The sequence below is a fragment of the Coregonus lavaretus genome, assembly GCF_964263955.1.
Source record: "Coregonus lavaretus genome assembly, chromosome: 11".
Classification (NCBI taxonomy): domain Eukaryota; kingdom Metazoa; phylum Chordata; class Actinopteri; order Salmoniformes; family Salmonidae; genus Coregonus; species Coregonus lavaretus.
The window spans coordinates 41,109,658-41,128,057 of NC_139998.1; the positions used below are offsets into that span (position 1 = coordinate 41,109,658).

Sequence of the window (18,400 nt, forward strand, 5' to 3'; positions counted from 1 at the left end):
TGCCCCACCAAGATTGACATGCTAAAATCGCCACTGGATCCACGCATACTGTAATTACTCTAGCCTACTGCGGCAACAGATTCATTAACTGACAGTATACATGTACATGGCTATGCAGTGTTTTAATCACATGATGAAATGTTTTTAAAGGGCTCACAAGCATGAGACTCTGAAACACACACTGAGCACAGCTAAAGTGCTTTATTAAATAATATCACTTGCCAATAACTTCTGTTGAAAAGGCTCCCCTCTGCAGCTTTCAACAGTTTAGTGCGAAGCCATAAACATGAAACAAGTACAGTATGGGTCTCTCCTGTTAGCAGCTATAAGAGTCAGCCAGAAGAAAGGACTCACCCGTGCAGCAGTAGTCATCGATCCTGATGTATCCCGTGTGGCAGACGCACATGAAGGAGCCGGGGGTGTTAACACACATGGTGTTCTCCCTGCAGTAGTGCTTCCCCTCTGCACACTCATCGATATCTGGGGAGAGGTGTAAAGACAGGACAGCTGGTCACGCATGGCCAACCCTAGGATCCTCTAACTGGGGCTCTACTAAAGACAAGGGCCCCAGATCGGCCTTAAGTCCTCATACAAAGCTAGGGAAGGAGGGAGAGCTCAATAGTAGTTTTCCTTCATCAGTGGAGACCCTGGGGAGATAGACGGGGAGGAGGGGGACACTGCAGGCTGAGCTTCTAGATATTCCATGTACTCAAAGAACAACATCCTTTACTCATACTTTAGGTCAGGGATGGGCAACTTTGATGGGGGTGGGGGCCATCAAAAATCTTGAAGGGCAGCAGTTGCTGCCTACACACCCACATGTGCATACCTCCCACCCACCACCACATTGCAAGCATTCAGGCCAAAGAGTTCAATCTTGGTTTCATCAAACCAGATAATCTTGTTTCTCATGGTCTGAGAGTCCTTTAGATGCCTTTTGGCACCAGCTCTAGGAAGAGCCTTGGTGGTTCAAAACGTATTCCATTTAAGAATGATGGAGGCCACTGTGTTCTTGGGGACCTTCAATGCTGCAGAAATGTTTTGGTACCCTTCCCCAGAGCTGTACCTCGACACAATCCTGTCTCGGAGCTCTACGGACAATTCCTTTGACCTCATGGCTTGGTTTTTGCTCTGACATGCACTGTCAACTGTGGGACCTTATATAGACAGGTGTGTGCCTTTCCAAATCATGTCCAATCAATTGAATTTACCACAGGTGGACTAATCAATGGAAAAAGGATGCACCTGAGCTCAATTTCGAGTCTCATAGCAATGGGTCTGAATACTTACAGTGAGGGAAAAAAGTATTTGATCCCCTGCTGATTTTGTACGTTTGCCCACTGACAAAGACATGATCAGTCTATAATCTATCTATTTGAACAGTGAGAGACAGAATAACAACAAAAAAATCCAGAAAAACGCATGTAAAAAATGTTATAAATTGATTTGCATTTTAATGAGGGAAATAAGTATTTGACCCCTCTGCAAAACATGACTTAGTACTTGGTGGCAAAACCCTTGTTGGCAATCACAGAGGTCAGACGTTTCTTGTAGTTGGCCACCAGGTTTGCACACATCTCAGGAGGGATTTTGTCCCACTCCTCTTTGCAGATCTTCTCCAAGTCATTAAGGTTTCGAGGCTGACGTTTGGCAACTCGAACCTTCAGCTCCCTCCACAGATTTTCATTGGGATTAAGGTCTGGAGACTGGCTAGGCCACTCCAGGACCTTAATGTGCTGCTTCTTGAGCCACTCCTTTGTTGCCTTGGCCGTGTGTTTTGGGTCATTGTCATGCTGGAATACCCATCCACGACCCATTTTCAATGCCCTGGCAGAGGGAAGGATGTTCTCACCCAAGATTTGACGGTACATGGCCCCATCCATCGTCCCTTTGATGCGGTGAAGTTGTCCTGTCCCCTTAGCAGAAAAACACCCCCAAAGCATAATGTTTCCACCTCCATGTTTGACGGTGGGGATGGTGTTCTTGGGGTCATAGGCAGCATTCCTCCTCCTCCAAACACGGCGAGTTGAGTTGATGCCAAAGAGCTCGATTTTGGTCTCATCTGACCACAACACTTTCACCCAGTTCTCCTCCGAATCATTCAGATGTTCATTGGCAAACTTCAGACAGGCCTGTATATGTGCTTTCTTGAGCAGGGGGACCTTGCGTGCGCTGCAGGATTTCAGTCCTTCACGGCGTAGTGTGTTACCAATTGTTTTCTTGGTGACTATGATCCCAGCTGCCTTGAGATCATTGACAAGATCCTCCCGTGTAGTTCTGGGCTGATTCCTCACCGTTCTCATGATCATTGCAACTCCACAAGGTGAGATCTTGCATGGAGCCCCAGGCCGAGGGAGATTGACATTTATTTTGTGTTTCTTCCATTTGTGAATAATCGCACCAACTGTTGTCACCATCTCACCAAGCTGCTTGGCGATGGTCTTGTAGCCCATTCCAGCCTTGTGTAGGTCTACAATCTTGTCCCTGACATCCTTGGAGAGCTCTTTGGTCTTGGCCATGGTGGAGAGTTAGGAATCTGATTGATTGATTGCTTCTGTGGACAGGTTTCTTTTATACTGGTAACAAACTGAGATTAGGAGCACTGCCTTTAATAGTGTGCTCCTAATCTCAGCTCGTTACCTGTATAAAAGACACCTGGGAGCCAGAAATCTTTCTGATTGAGAGGGGGTCAAATACTTATTTCCCTCATTAAAATGCAAATCAATTTATAACATTTTTGACATGCGTTTTCTGGATTTTCTTGTTGTTATTCTGTCTCTCACTGTTCAAATAAACCTACCATTAAAATTATAGACTGATCATTTCTTTGTCAGTGGGCAAACATTCAAAATCAGCAGGGGATCAAATAGCTTATTTACATACAGTGAGGGAAAAAGGTATCTGTTATTTTTAATACATTTGCTAAAATTTCTAAAAACCTTTTTTCGCTTTGTCATTATGGGGTATTGTGGATTTTCTTTTTTTAATCCATTTTTGAATAAGGCTGTAACGTAACAAAATGTGGATAAAGTCAAGGGGACTGAATACTTTCCGAATGCACTGTAAATATGGCACTGGAGCTGGGCTACTGTAGATTGCAAACTGAAAAACTGTGAAAACCCAACTGGAATTGAGATAGAGATCCTTGACAGGTCATTGACCTGAAGTAGTTTATTCACTCTGTATTTAAAGCTGCAATATGTAACTTTTTGGGCGACCCAACCAAATTCACATAGAAATGTGAGTTTAGAGCTGCCATTCTCATTGAAAGCAAGTCTAAAAAGCGGTAGATATGTTCTATGTGCGCTATTTCTATGCTTCCCGTTCTTAAGTTCCGTTTTTGAGTCTTTTAATTTCTGTTTTGTACACCAGCTTCAAACAGCAGAAAATACAATATTTTTGGTTCTGGAAAATATATTTCACAGCGGTTTAGATGGTACAATGATTCACTACACTATACTTGCTTGTTTTCTTACATAACCTGAAATTAGGAAAACTATTAGAATTTTTTCAACCAGGAAATGGTGGAGTGATTTCTGCATAGTACATCTTTAAGAAAATGTGCACCTATGTTTCTCTGCTGAATCACACGTTCCTTCCTTGCCAACCATATTTGCGAATAACATTTCATATGAAAATTCGTTGTATTTGCATCTCATTCACCTGCACATACGTCCTTGGCAGCATCCTCCAATCACTACAGCGTATACCATGTCTTGCTGTGCTGTATTCAAATCCACTCTTCTCTCTCTCAGCTATTGATCCCACATTCTATTCGAACAGCCATGGATACTAGATAACAGAGAATACAACCCACCACCCATTGGGCACAGATGTCAATTTAACATCTATTGTACGTTGGTTCAATGTTGATTCAACCAGTGTGTTCCCCCACTGGGCAGACTAAACTTGTGGCCTTCGCTAAATGAATTGGGGGTCGGGGGGACACGTCCAATCGGCCAGCGAGAGGGCATGAACAATCTCCATGTCCATTATCCCCGTCCAAGAGTGTGCAAAGCTGTCATTAAGACAAACGGTAGCTATTTGAAGAATCTCAAATATAAAATATATTTTGATTTGTTTAACACTTTTTTGGTTACTACATGATTCCATATGTGTTATTTCATAGTTTTGATGTCTTCACTATTATTCTAAAATGTAAAAAATTGTAAAAAATTAAGAAAAACCCTTGAATGAGTAGGTGTGTCCAAACCTTTGACTGGTAGTGTACAGTGGCTTGCGAAAGTATTCACCCCCCTTGGCATTTTTCCTATTTTGTTGCCTTACAACCTGGAATTAAAATAGATTTTTTGGGGGTTAGTATCATTTGATTTACACAACATGCCTACCACTTTGAAGATGTAAAATATTTTTTCTTGTGAAACAAACAAGAAATAAGACAAAGAAACTGAAAACCTGAGCGAGCATATCTATTCACTCACCCCCCCCCCCTCTCTTGGCAGGTTTGCTGTGGTGCCATATTCTTTCAATTTTTTTATAATGGATTTAATGGTGCTCCGTGGGATGTTCAAAGTTTCGGATATTTTTTTATAACCCAACCCTGATCTGTACTTCTCCACAAATTTGTCCCTGACAGGTTTGGAGAGCTCCTTGGTCTTCATGGTGCCACTTGCTTGGTGGTGCCCCTTGCTTGGTGTTGCAGACTCTGGGGCCTTTCAGAACAGGTGTATATATACTAAGATCATGTGACTTAGATTGCACACAGGTGGACTTTATTTACATATGTACGCACCACTTTTCCGTTATTTATTTTTTAGAATGTTTTGAAACAAGTAATTTTTTTTTCATTTCACTTCACCAATTTGGACTATTTTGTGTATGTCCATTACATGAAATCCAAATATAAATCAATTAAATGTACAGGTTGTAATGCAACAAAATAGGAAAAACTCCAAGCGGGATGAATACTTTTGCAAGGCACTGTATATTTATATATATTATTGCTAGGTATTACTGCAGTGTTCGAGTTAGAAACACAAGCATTTCGCTGCACCTGCAATAACATCTCCAAATCCGTGTATGCCACCAATAAAATTTGATTTGATTGGCCTGTCACTACGGCGACACATCTCTCAATGGAAGGATCTGGGTCAAGTCATTGGTACCCAGGCCGCAATGGATGGGCAGAAAATAACTTGTTTTTCACCCTCTCCCCACAAAGGTCGGAATCAATCATAGTCATTCATAGAGGAGTCAGAGAGGTTTGTTTAAGGGGACAGTGTTCGATAAGAGGTCACATTCTGATCAGTAGCTTATGGAGGCCAGAATGTTTGCTTATATTCTCCCATAGTTTCCAGAGTCCCCCCTGCCATGGCAGGCTGGCAGTCTAAGAGAAAAGAAAAAGGCAACGTGTCCCCAGGGCCGGCTCTAGCCTTTTTGGAGCCATAAGCAAGATTTGATTGGGGGTAGGGCTGCTGCAGTGACCGTATTAACGCCACACCGGCGGTCACGAGTCATGAAGGCAGTCAAATTCCACATGACCGTTTAGTCACGGTCATTAGGCTTCTCCAAGCTCAGATGCTGCTGATGGTCATTAGTAGCCTACCCAACCTGCTTACTGCCTGGTACTCAGCACTCTATTGTCCCTCTAATCACTCTGACATCAATGCAAATGTATCAAACATCTAATTAAACACTTCATGAGAGCCCATGAGCTCATGTTGCGCAACATTTCTATAGGCTATGCAATTTCGGGAGAAAACAGAGTGATGGCTGCTAATAAGAAGAGGAGGATCCCATCAGCTTTCTATAGTCTAGGCCTACTATATTTATTTCTCAACTTTCCTAATATTAAGCTCATTGCTTATATTTACAACAGGAGTATAGCCTACCTGGCTGGCATGAAAGTAAACCATGGGGAAAAGTGTCCTTCATTCGCTATTTAAGTGCATAGATGAAATGCATTTTCGATACAGATGCATAATAATGGTCCATTGTAAATCAAAACAAATGTCACACATATATTAGTTAGTAAAGACAAGATTAAATCAAGAATAGTCTGATGGGTGACAATATTAGCCTATCACTTGTGAATGATATATTATCACTTGTGAATGATGCCCAGCATAAGAAACAATGCCTTTTTTCTGCGACTTTTTCGAATCATAGTCGCACACCTCATGTAGCCTAGCCCATAGGCCTATATGTTTAAATAAGGTTTGTATCACTACTAAAGTGGCCAAATAACTTCTTAAAATGAAGCACATTAATCCACTTTACAACGGGTGTAGAGCCTAACTGTGTGGTCCTCTGTAGCTCAGCTGGTAGAGCACGGCGCTTGTAACGCCAAGGTAGTGGGTTCGATCCCCGGGACCAACCATACACAAAAATGTATGCACGCATGACTGTAAGTCGCTTTGGATAAAAGCGTCTGCTAAATGGCATATTTTTTTTTTTTTTTTAACTGGCATACATAAGCAGCACGTGAGTTTCAAGTTTGGGGAAGATAATTTTCACCATAAAAATGCACCTTTATAATAAAAGCATTACATGCATAATTGCATTTGCGGTCACTTTTGATAATGCTGTTTTCCGCTAATGGAACATTTGCGCTTATAGCCTACTACCATGTGCGCATTGCGGAGCTTATAATGTGAAGAAATAGCCTAATAGTTTATTGACATTTTAAGCTAAACATTCTGATCTGTTGCATCAGCCACATAGCATAAAAAAGGTTTTTGATGTTAGTGTTTGTATTAATTTGGGATCTATCGCATCCCACAAGTGTCCCAGACTATGTTTGGAATATTTATTTCTCGCACAGAATAGGTCGACTTTTGTACTATGGGGGATAGTAGATTGACATAGACTAGTCAAGCTTTTGCTGTTCGTTTGGCTTACTCATCTTGATGGCTGACGAAAAGTAAATGTGGACAGTTCTTCCAACATCTTCAATATTCACCTCAGAATTGGATAAGGACACGCGCAGTTGTGTCCCCGATGTGTCTGTCTTAACTTGTAGCCTGTGAGAAAGACCCGAACATGTGACGGAGAGCCGTGTGAGTGAGAGACGTTTCGGATTGCGCAGCATACTCCGGGAGAAGGGCACAATGCAGCACTCCGGGCAGCTAAAGTCATGGATTTTTTTAGGGTGCATTACGGCCACAAAGGGGATGCCGCCGTGAAATTCAAGGCATTATCAAGTGCTTGTCAAATTGTGAACGAGAGACTATTGGAGTGTGTACAGCCTGTGCAAAAAACAAAGCAGAGCTCATGCCATTCAAGCGACTTTTTTCAAATCATCGTTAGTCTTATCATGCAGCCTTACAACGTATTAAAAAACAAAACATATAACCCAATGTTTGTAGAACAACTAAAGTTACATTAATAACTCTAAATTAAGCATATCGGAGTACCTATTTCTTTGTTAACCGCTCAACACAGAATAGCCGCAAATGCGCACTCCCTCAAATCATTTGGAGAAAATATCTATTCAATTGTATTCTTCATACTATAAAATAATGCCACGGAATTATAAGCAAATCTTGTCTGCTAAATGAACTAGTGTAGCCCACAGCCATTTGGCATAGCCACATCAGGACCTAAAATAAGGACAACTCAGAGTATGCTATTATTTTCTTCTGAAATAGACTACATTTTCTTCATATCATGCTTCTTTAGACCTGTCTAAAATAAATAATGAATTTATTGTGAAGGTGTAGGCCAGGGTTCTTCAATTCCGGTCCTGGAGGGCCAAAACACTTCTGTTTTTTAATTCTACCTGGTAGTTAATTGCACTCACCTGGTGTCCCAGGTCTGAATTAGCCCCTGATTAGAAGGAGAGGATGAAAAACAGAGGTGTTTCGGCTCTCCAGGACCGGAATTGAAGAACCCTGGTGTAGGCTATATTAAATGGATTTATTATACTTTTTTTAAATGGCTTGTAGGCTATGTGTGGAAGCCAGGAGATGCTAAATGTGTTTATGTTAATTAAGGGTCATTTACTGTGAGACCGACAGTTATTTGCTTGACAATCACCGGCTGACTAAATTTGTGACCGCCACAGCCCTAATTGGGGGGACCCCCACCAAGCAGGCAAAACATTTTGGTGGCCCCCATCTTGACGGCAGAGAGAAAAATGTATGTTTTAAAGTTAATTTCCTGCAATTCTACACATTTTGCCATGGGGCTGAGATTTTTTAGTGCAATTTTATAACACATTCCATGCAATTTTTATAATTTGCCATGGGGCAAAGATACATTTTTGCAGTTTCAACACTAGAACCGCTGGGCCTTGAGGGACCCCCCTTCAAGCTAATGAGAAGTAATTCTGACTGCAACATTCTAACAGTATAATAAATACATTACATATATGCTATCGCAAAAATAATCATTTGGTTGTGTTTATGAAGTTCTTAGGTAACATTAGAATACGATTTTTATTTTATTTTTAATTATCACAACCACACACAATTTTCATTACTTTATGTTACTGTAGGTTATTTGTAAAAACACCAAAAACACAAAAATTCAAGTGTTCAAAAAAAAAATATTTGTGGAGTGCTTTTGTTACAACTATGAAACAGAAAGCATGTGTGTTGGAATGCGGTAACAGCTTCTTTTTATAATGACAATATAAAATACTCCAACCACCAAGACGTATAGTCAGCAAGACACGCGGTCAAATGATGAAAACATCAGTAGCCTAAACATCATTATAAGCACCAAGTGTGCTTGATAAATAGTGAACATCAGCACAAAAGCAATAATGGCATTATTATGAATATGTGTTGATATGACAGCAGTCAACAATAGTAAATTGTTGTCAGGTCCTGCTTACATAGTGTGCGTCTTCACACAATGGCATCAGTTGGAGCATATCCATGTCCCATAAACAACGAAAGCTTTGAGTGCGTTAATTATCTTTTTTGCTTGAGATTACATTTTGTGCTGATAACCGGCCAGTACCTTTGTCCACGGCTTGTTCTATCCAAATGGTGCTGCCCCTTCCTCTCTCACCGTTCATTTGGCTTAGGCCTCGGAGGTGTAGGTTCAGGCTGGGGCTCAGAAGAATATTCATCAGAGATGTTCTTCCCCACAATCTGAGTCGCTTTCATTTAGATTTTGTAGCAATGCTAACGCAGCATGCGCATCCATTCATCTTGGTCTTCATTCGATTGGTGATTACATAATTATGCATCGTTTGCTTACCCTCAACTCACCCATTCTCCCCCTTTCTTTCCCATCATACTTTACTTCATTTATTTCATATGTTGTTACTTGTGTGAAGTTAGTTTCTGAATAGTTTAGGTTCAGTCTCGAGGCAATTATCGGGGTGATTATCAACTGGGCAAGGCACCTACAAATGTCGGGAGAAGGAGTGGCAATGTGGGAAAACCATTTAAAGAATGACATGCCTTCCTGGTTATAATGCCAGTTCTGTTTGTGATATTAAGATTTTAAAGACAGTTTGTTATCTAGACTTATTTAGGAAAAGTCAAGGACAGAGGGTGGCATGACTTTAAAAATAGCAGAGTAAAAAAATATATAATGAGCAGTCCAAATTACTGCTTTAGCGGTTATAGTGTTAAAGCTAATTTCCTGCAATTCTACCCATTTTGCCATGACTTATGCCATGTTAATGATATCTGAGTGGGAGTGACTAGCAAAACCAAATGAGGGCCCAAGTTTAGATAACTGGCTAGACTAACTTACAAATCACATTTGTTTTGCTGACATGGCTAATTGAGTGACTGTCAGTGACTGTTGATGCACAACCTAATTTAAAACTTGCACCTTGCGGCTGGGCTCCCTAAACAACCACTTATCTCGCTTATGCCTGGAGCTGGTCCTGTGTGTCCCAACAGACTGAGTAGTAAAGCTACTCAATAACAGTCACAATAGCACAGTTAGCTAGCCCTTGACTGTGAACGGAGCTGCAGTATATAGACAGGCTATTCTGTTTGGAGAGTTTTCAGACATTTCTGTCTTTCAGACAATTCAGTAGGTGCCACTGCTTTCCGTATGTATTATGTTTTTAAACGATTCTATGTATTACGATAAAAAAAAATTGGTCCTCAATAGGTTTATCTCTAGGCAGCACTCCACTTACTGGGATGCTAAAAGTTTATTGTCTATGTATTGCTTGGGTCGAGGGAGGCAGAGTATGGTATATTAGGAGGGAGAGTAAATGCAACTCCATTTCCTTCATCAGCAGTCTGCAGCCATAATAGATGAAGGAGCCAGCAATTTTTTCTTCTATTGTTAATATCCCAAGAGTCTCCGATTATTTCCAAGCTACATGTTATATACACTTTACGTAAACGGGCCTCTCAGTGAAACAACTACGTAGCCATTAGTATCTCTTCAGAACAATTACCTAAACATTGTTGGGGAGATTATATGCTATGTTGCTTGTGTTTTAATGGGCGAGAGACGAGACAATGTGGTGCTCAACATCTTTTCATCTCTTCCAAAAACCAGGCAATTAAATCCTCAATGAGTAATCTTTAAAAAGACCAAAACAATCATGGAAAAGCATCTCAAACTGTTTTGAAAAGCAATGGAGTGAAAATAATTACATTAGGATGCAACAACAGTTCTGTTTCCGTTTAAAAAGCAGTACAGCCAGTCTCTTTTCAAGGCAACAACCAGAAGTGATAAATCATAGCGAGAATGAAGTGAGAGGAATCATCCCACTACGGTACTTGAGCTTAGAATAATGGACTGGTATGAACTCCGCAGACACTGAGGAATGCACTGTGTGTGTGTGTGTGTTTGTTTGTGTGTGTGTGTGTGTGTGTTTGTGCGCATGTCTCAACAAGCTAGATGAATGCTAATGTATTTTACGGAGTAAAATCCTTGCTAATGCTATCACGCATGTAAGGAAATGATGAGGGCATTTGTCTGAGGGAGTGAGTGGGTTTACTCTCCTTCATGACACTCATTAATCTAGAGGAATCTTGCCTCTTTGCATGAATCAATGAATCACCATCATCTATCATCCTTCTCTCTGAATAACAGGTGCTAGGAGTTGTAGCTGTCTCTAATGCTACCTGACAAACACAGGGGAAGTGTCTCTGGTGATGAAGGATAGAAGCGCTATTGCTGTCATATACTGTGGCTATTTACACACTGGCCTGGTTTTCAGCACCACAGGGTGTTTGTCAGCTGTCTTGGCATTTGCACGCTGTGTGTGTCAGGCTCATCCCAGCAGTGATTGTGTTGGGAAGTGAGCTGTAATCCTCAGTCAACACCAATTAGCCTCCCTCCACCTTGTGACATTAAAACACGCTGCAAAATACACCGGCCAGGTCACAATGGCTATTCTACTGTACACACAATCCCTCTGAATGGTAATCATACACTAGATAAATCTCTTGTGAGGTTTGCAATGTGCAAATGCCGATAGTTGACTAAATTACTGTGTACTTCAAAATAGAGACGCTCTTCAAATGATGTCCTTTTGAGGTATAAAAATAAAAGTGATACTACAGTAATTTTCAGACCCAGAAAATAATGTGAAAATAATGATTTCCATATGAGAAAACCTACACGATCTGCCCCTTGCCTTTTCTCCTGTGGTAAGAATACTAATAATGAGACTAGCTTCAACCGTTAGAGCGCTTTACTGATGCCTCAATCTAGAGCCAATCACACAGTCCATCACATAGCCACAGCAGCTTGGCTCTTACTCTAACAGAGATGTTTAATACACTCCCCAACACATAGCCACAGCAGCTTGGCTCTTACTCTAACAGAGATGTTTAATACACTCCCCAACACATAGCCACAGCAGCTTGGCTCTTACTCTAACAGAGATGTTTAATACACTCCCCAACACATAGCCACAGCAGCTTGGCTCTTACTCTAACAGAGATGTTTAATACACTCCCCAACACATAGCCACAGCAGCTTGGCTCTTACTCTAACAGAGATGTTTAATACACTCCCCAACACATAGAGTAAGAGCCAAGCTGCTGTGGCTATGTGTTGGGGAGTGTATTAAACATCTCTGTTAGAGTAAGAGCCAAGCTGCTGTGGCTAACAGAGATGTTTAATACACTCCCCAACACATAGCCACTGCAGCTTGGCTCTTACTCTAACAGAGATGTTTAATACACTCCCCAACACATAGCCACAGCAGCTTGGCTCTTACTCTAACAGAGATGTTTAATACACTCCCCAACACATAGCCACAGCAGCTTGGCTCTTACTCTAACAGAGATGTTTAATACACTCCCCAACACATAGCCACAGCAGCTTGGCTCTTACTCTAACAGAGATGTTTAATACACTCCCCAACACATAGCCACAGCAGCTTGGCTCTTACTCTAACAGAGATGTTTAATACACTCCCCAACACATTGAGCTGTGTTGGAAAATACAAATCAAATCGGACATATGCACCAAAAACAACAGGTGTACACTTTACCGTGAAATGCTTACTTGCGAGCCCATTCCCAACAATGCAGAGTTAAAAAGTAAGAAAAGTATTTGCTAAATAAAAAATTATAAAAAAGGAAATAGTAACACAATAAATAACAATGCCAAGAGGGTGCAAAGTTGTCATCAAGGCAAAGGGTGGCTACTTTGAATAATCTTTTTTGGCTACTTTTTTGGTTACTACATGATTCCATATGTGTTATTTCATAAAGAAAAACCCTTGAATGAGCAGTTGTGTCCAAACTTTTGGCTGGTACTGTAGGTAAGGGTAAAAGTGACTAGGCAATCAGGATAGATAATAAACAGAGTAGCAGCAGCGTATGTGAAGAGTGTGAAGGAGTGGGAAATTATGTCTATGTGAGAGCGAGTGTGTGTGTGTGTGGAGTCAATATGCATGTGTGTGTGTGTTTTGTGTGTGTGAGCGTATGTAGTGTGTATGTATGTGTGTTGGAGTGTCAGTAATGTACAGTCGTGGTCAAAAGTTTGGAGAATGACACAAATACTAATTTTCACAAAGTCTGCTGCCTCAGTTTTGATGATGGCAATTTGCATATACTCCAGAATGTCATGAAGAGTGATCAGATGAATTGCAATTCATTTCAAATTCCCTCTTTGCCATGAAAATGAACTTAATCCCCCAAAAACATTTCCACTGCATTTCAGCCCTGCCACAAAAGGACCAGCTGACATCATGTCAGTGATTCTCTCATTAACACAGGTGAGTGTTGACGAGGATAAGGCTGGAGATCACTCTGTCATGCTGATTGAGTTAGAATAACAGACTGGAAGCTTTAAAAGGAGGGTGGTGCTTGAAATCATTGTTCTTCCTCTGTTAACCATGGTTACCTGCAAGGAAACACGTGCCGTCATCATTGCTTTGCACAAAAAGGGCTTCACAGGCAAGGATATAGCTGCTAGTAAGATTGCACCTAAATCAACCATTTATCGGATCATCAAGAACTTCAAGGAGAGAGGTTCAATAGTTGTGAAGAAAGCGTCAGGGCGCCCAAGAAAGTCCAGCAAGCGCCAGGACCGTCTCCTAAAGTTGATCCAGCTGCGGGATCGGGGCACCACCAGTGCAGAGCTTGCTCAGGAATGGCAGCAGGCAGGTGTGAGTAAATCTGCATGCACAGTGAGGGGAAGACTTTTGGAGGATGGCCTGGTGTCAAGAAGGGCAGCGGGGAAGCCACTTCTCTCCAGGAAAAACATCAGGGACAGACTGATATTCTGCAAAAGGTACAGGGATTGGACTGCTGAGGCCTGGGGTAAAGTCATTTTCTCTGATGAATCCCCTTTCTGATTGTTTGGGGCATCCGGAAAAAAGCTTGTCCGGAGAAGACAAGGTGAGCGCTACCATCAGTCCTGTGTCATGCCAACAGTAAAGCATCCTGAGACCATTCATGTGTGGGGTTGCTTCTCAGCCAAGGAAGTGGGCTCACTCTTTTTCCTAAGAACACAGCCATGAATAAAGAATGGTACCAACACATCCTCTGAGAGCAACTTCTCCCAACCATCCAAGAACAGTTTGGTGACGACCAATGCCTTTTCCAGCATGATGGAGCATCTTGCTATAAGGCAAAAGTGATAACTAAGTGGCTCGGGGAACAAAACATCAACATTTTGGGTCCATGGCCAGGAAACTCCCCAGACCTTAATCCCATTGAGAACTTGTGGTCGATCCTCAAGAGGCGGGTGGACAAACAAAAACCCACAAAGTCTGACAAACTCCAAGCATTGATTATGCAAGAATGAAAGCCTTTGACACTTATGGAATGCTTGTAATTATACTTCAGTATGCCATGACAAAAATATCTCATAACACTGAAGCAGCAAACTTTGTGAAGACCAATACTTGTGCCATTCTCAAAACGTTTGACCACGACTGTTTGTGTGAGTAGAGTCTAGAGTGATCATAGGGCCAGTGCAAGAGAGTCAGTGCAAAAAATATATAAAAATAAAGGGGGTCAATGTGAACAGTCCGGGTATCCATTTGATTAACTGTTCAGCAGTCTTATGGCTTGGGGATAAAAGCTGTTCAGGAGCCTTCTATATGGCTGCTTTCTGAGGGACTGAGACTACATCCCAAATGGTACCCTATTCCCTATGTAGTGCACTACAGGTCCCATAGGGCTGTGGTCAAAAGTAGTGCACTATATAGGGAACAAGGTGCCATTTGGGACACAGCCTTAGAGATGGGTTCTGGTGCTTTTCTGTCTGAGAGAACAGCACTTTATCTCACAAAGCAGAGAGAGGCTGGGAGAAGAGTGTATATCCCCCCCTCTCTGCTACCACTGCTTCTATGAAACATTTACACAGGAGTGATCTCATCTGCTATTTTCAGCACATCAGTGACCTAGGACTGTTTTAAAGAGCTAATGTTAGTGTCTGTCTTTTCCTTCAGACAGAGATATACAGTGAGGGAAAAAAGTATTTGATCCCCTACTGATTTTGTAAGTTTGCCCACTGACAAAGAAATGATCAGTATATAATTTTAATGGTAGGTTTATTTTAACAGTGAGAGACAGAATAACAACAACAAAATCCAGAAAAACACATGTCAAACATTTTCTAAATTGATTTGCATTTTAATGAGGGAAATAAGTATTTGACCCCCTCTCAATCAGAAAGATTTCTGGCTCCCAGGTGTCTTTTATACAGGTAACGAGCTGAGATTAGGAGCACACTTAAAGGGAGTGCTCCTAATCTCAGCTTGTTACCTGTATAAAAGACACCTGTCCACAGAAGCAATCAATCAATCAGATTCCAAACTCTCCACCATGGCCAAGACCAAAGAGCTCTCCAAGGATGTCAGGGACAAGATTGTAGACCTACACAAGGCTGGCTTGGTTAGAAGGTGACAACAGTTGGTGCGATTATTCGCAAATGGAAGAAACACAAAATAAGATCTTGGGGCTCCAGAAGCCTGGGGCTCCATACAAGATCTCACCTCGTGGAGTTGCAATGATCATGAGAACGGTGATGAATCAGCACAGAACTACACGGGAGGATCTTGTCAATGATCTCAAGGCAGCTGGGACCATAGTCACCAAGAAAACAATTGGTAACACACTACGCCGTGAAGGACTGAAATCCTGCAGCGCCCACAAGGTCCCTCTGCTCAAGAAAGCACATATACATGCCCTTCTGAAGTTTGCCAATGAACATCTGAATGATTCAGAGGAGAACTGGGTGAAATTGTTGTGGTCAGATGAGACCAAAATGGAGCTCTTTGGCATCAACTCAACTCACCGTGTTTGGAGGAGGAGGAATGCTGCCTATGACCCCAAGAATACCATCCCCACCGTCAAACATGGAGGTGGAAACATTATGCTTTGGGGGTGTTTTTCTGCTAAGGGGACAGGACAACTTCACCGCATCAAAGGGACGATGGACGGGGCCATGTACCGTCAAATCTTGGGTGAGATCCTCCTTCCCTTAGCCAGGGCATTGAAAATAGGTCGTGGATGGGTAATCCAGCATGACAATGACCCAAAACACACGGCCAAGGCAACAAAGGAGTGGCTCAAGAAGAAGCACATTAAGGTCCTGGAGTGGCCTAGCCAGTCTCCAGACCTTAATCCCATAGAAAATCTGTGGAGGGAGCTGAAGGTTCGAGTTGCCAAACGTCAGCCTCGAAACCTTAATGACTTGGAGAAGATCTGCAAAGAGGAGTGGGACAAAATCCCTCCTGAGATGTGTGCAAACCTGGTGGCCAACTACAAGAAACGTCTGACCTCTGTGATTGCCAACAAGGGTTTTGCCACCAAGTACTAAATCATGTTTTGCAGAGGGGTCAAATACTTATTTCCCTCATTAAAATGCAAATCAATTTATAACATTTTTTACATGCGTTTTTCTGGATTTTTTTGTTGTTATTCTGTCTCACTGTTCAAATAAACCTACCATTAAAATTATAGACTGATCATTTCTTTGTCAGTGGTCAAACGTACAAAATCAGCAGGGGATCAAATACTTTTTTCCCTCACTGTAGCTAGTCTATCTGATGCCTGCCTGATGGGTGCAGGGAACTGTATGTGTATATTTTGTATGTACTTTAAGTATTGTGTACTGTATGTACATTGTGTGTATCAAGACTGTCAATCAGAGTCCATCTCATCTCTTCTGCGATCTGATAATGAAGCTGACAAACAATTGGAACCTGCCAATTTCAATCTCTGTGTGTGTTTGTCTACTGACATACACCAACCGTCAACAGCAAAATGGCGTAGCTACCTTTGTCCAGACTATTATCTGAACAACAACATTCTCTCATACACCTGTGTGATCCTCAAAACAAATAGTGTATGTTGACAGGTCCATTTATTTTTGCAGGGCACAGTACTCAAAATATAAGTGATTTCCAGAAGCCCCCCAAAAAGTACATTTATTTTGTGAGAGTTACAATAGTCAATTTGTTCCCTACGCATTTTCAGATGCAAACGCAGTTTTCAGATCACACCCCCATCCAATTTCATACAGAGACCTGGGTCACTCTCGAGTTAAGTTGGCCAGTCCATGCATCCATAGCTAAGTCTAAGAATGTAAGAGTGGTTACATTTCTCCAGCCTCATCACTCAGCGTTTTACCGAAACAGTGGCGGGGAAAACGCTTTGTTGTCGTTTCAATTGCTGATTGCCCCTTTGATGGAATGGCTGTTCTGAGTCATTCAGTGAATAACTGAATACAGCCATAAAGATGATACATTTCCAAACATACTGCAACACCAAGATAAAGCAGGATAAACACACAAAAAACTAAAATATGGATAAATCCTAAATTTAAATATGCACACGTAATTCAAACCTTCACATTCATCACGCAATGGGTGTGCAAAAACATTGGACAAGTCTTCCACACAGATTTAGCGAAGCCTTTAGCAAAACTCTTCCCTCCAACATATAGTGGGTTAAGCTGCCAGTAGTTCTGCCTGTACACAGTGGAGGGAGGGAAAAGTTGGAGGGAATTCGTCAGCTTGGTAAAAGTAGGGCATGTATGCACACAGGCACGGAGTGAAGCAACGAGGAAAAAAGGGATATTGTGCCAAGATTTGATGGCTTATTTGCACTAGTCATCAACGTCATGTTTAGATTTAGCTCCGGAATCCCACATGTATTACTATGAGTTGGGATAAACACTGTAGACGTTATAGCATGACAGCACTGCAGATGAAGCAGTCATCTCGTCTATGATCATCCCAGGAAGATTCCGTATAGTAAGAAGCACTGAGGGAGGGGAGGAGGGGCAAAGACATCTATTTTCACAGTGTATGTTATATAGCATTTATGAGCATGTATTTTAGCAGGCAACCCATGTGAAATTTAACACATTTTCCAAACTTCAAAAGCAGAGGGGGAAATCACCATTACGTATATATCACAATCTGTTTTATAAGAAAACAATCATGAGATGATAAATCACCATGTATTTTACACCATGGCCTGAAACATGAGTGTGTTGGCATGCAATCAGCAATGAATAGAATGGACTACATGATAGCACTACTTACATGATAGCGCTACTTACAGTGCATTCGGAAAGTATTCAGACCCCTTCCCATTTTCCACATTTTGCTACATTACAGCTTTATTCTAAAATGGATTAAATAAAACGTTTTCCTCATCAATCTACACACAATACCCATAATGACAAAGTGAAAAGTTTTTGGCAAATGTTTGAAAAATAAACAGAAATACCTTATTTACATAAGTATTCAAACCCTTTGCTATGAGACTTGAAATTGAGCTCAGGTGAATCCTTTTTCCATTGATCAGTCCACCTGTGGTAAATTCAATTGATTGGACATGATTTGGAAAGGCACACACCTGTCTATATAAGGTCCCACAGTTGACAGTGCATGTCAGAGCAAAAACCAACAGGATTGTGTCGAGGCACAGATCTGGGGAAGGGTACCAAAAAAGGTCTGCAGCATTGAAGTACCCCAAGAACACAGTGGCCTCCATCATTCTTAAATGGAAGAAGTTTGGAACCACCTAGA

General features: G+C 41.5%; 1 protein-coding gene across 1 annotated transcript in view; it reads right to left on the minus strand.

Moving 5' to 3' along the window:
• LOC311137329 (protein kinase C-binding protein NELL2a-like) overlaps positions 1–18,400 on the minus strand; it is a 130,539-nt gene that overhangs the window by 58,565 nt on the left and 53,574 nt on the right. Inside the window, exon 13 of the mRNA XM_084171769.1 lies at positions 355–480. Coding sequence (XP_084027895.1) covers positions 355–480 — 126 coding nt within the window. The remainder of the gene's footprint in view (positions 1–354; positions 481–18,400) is intronic.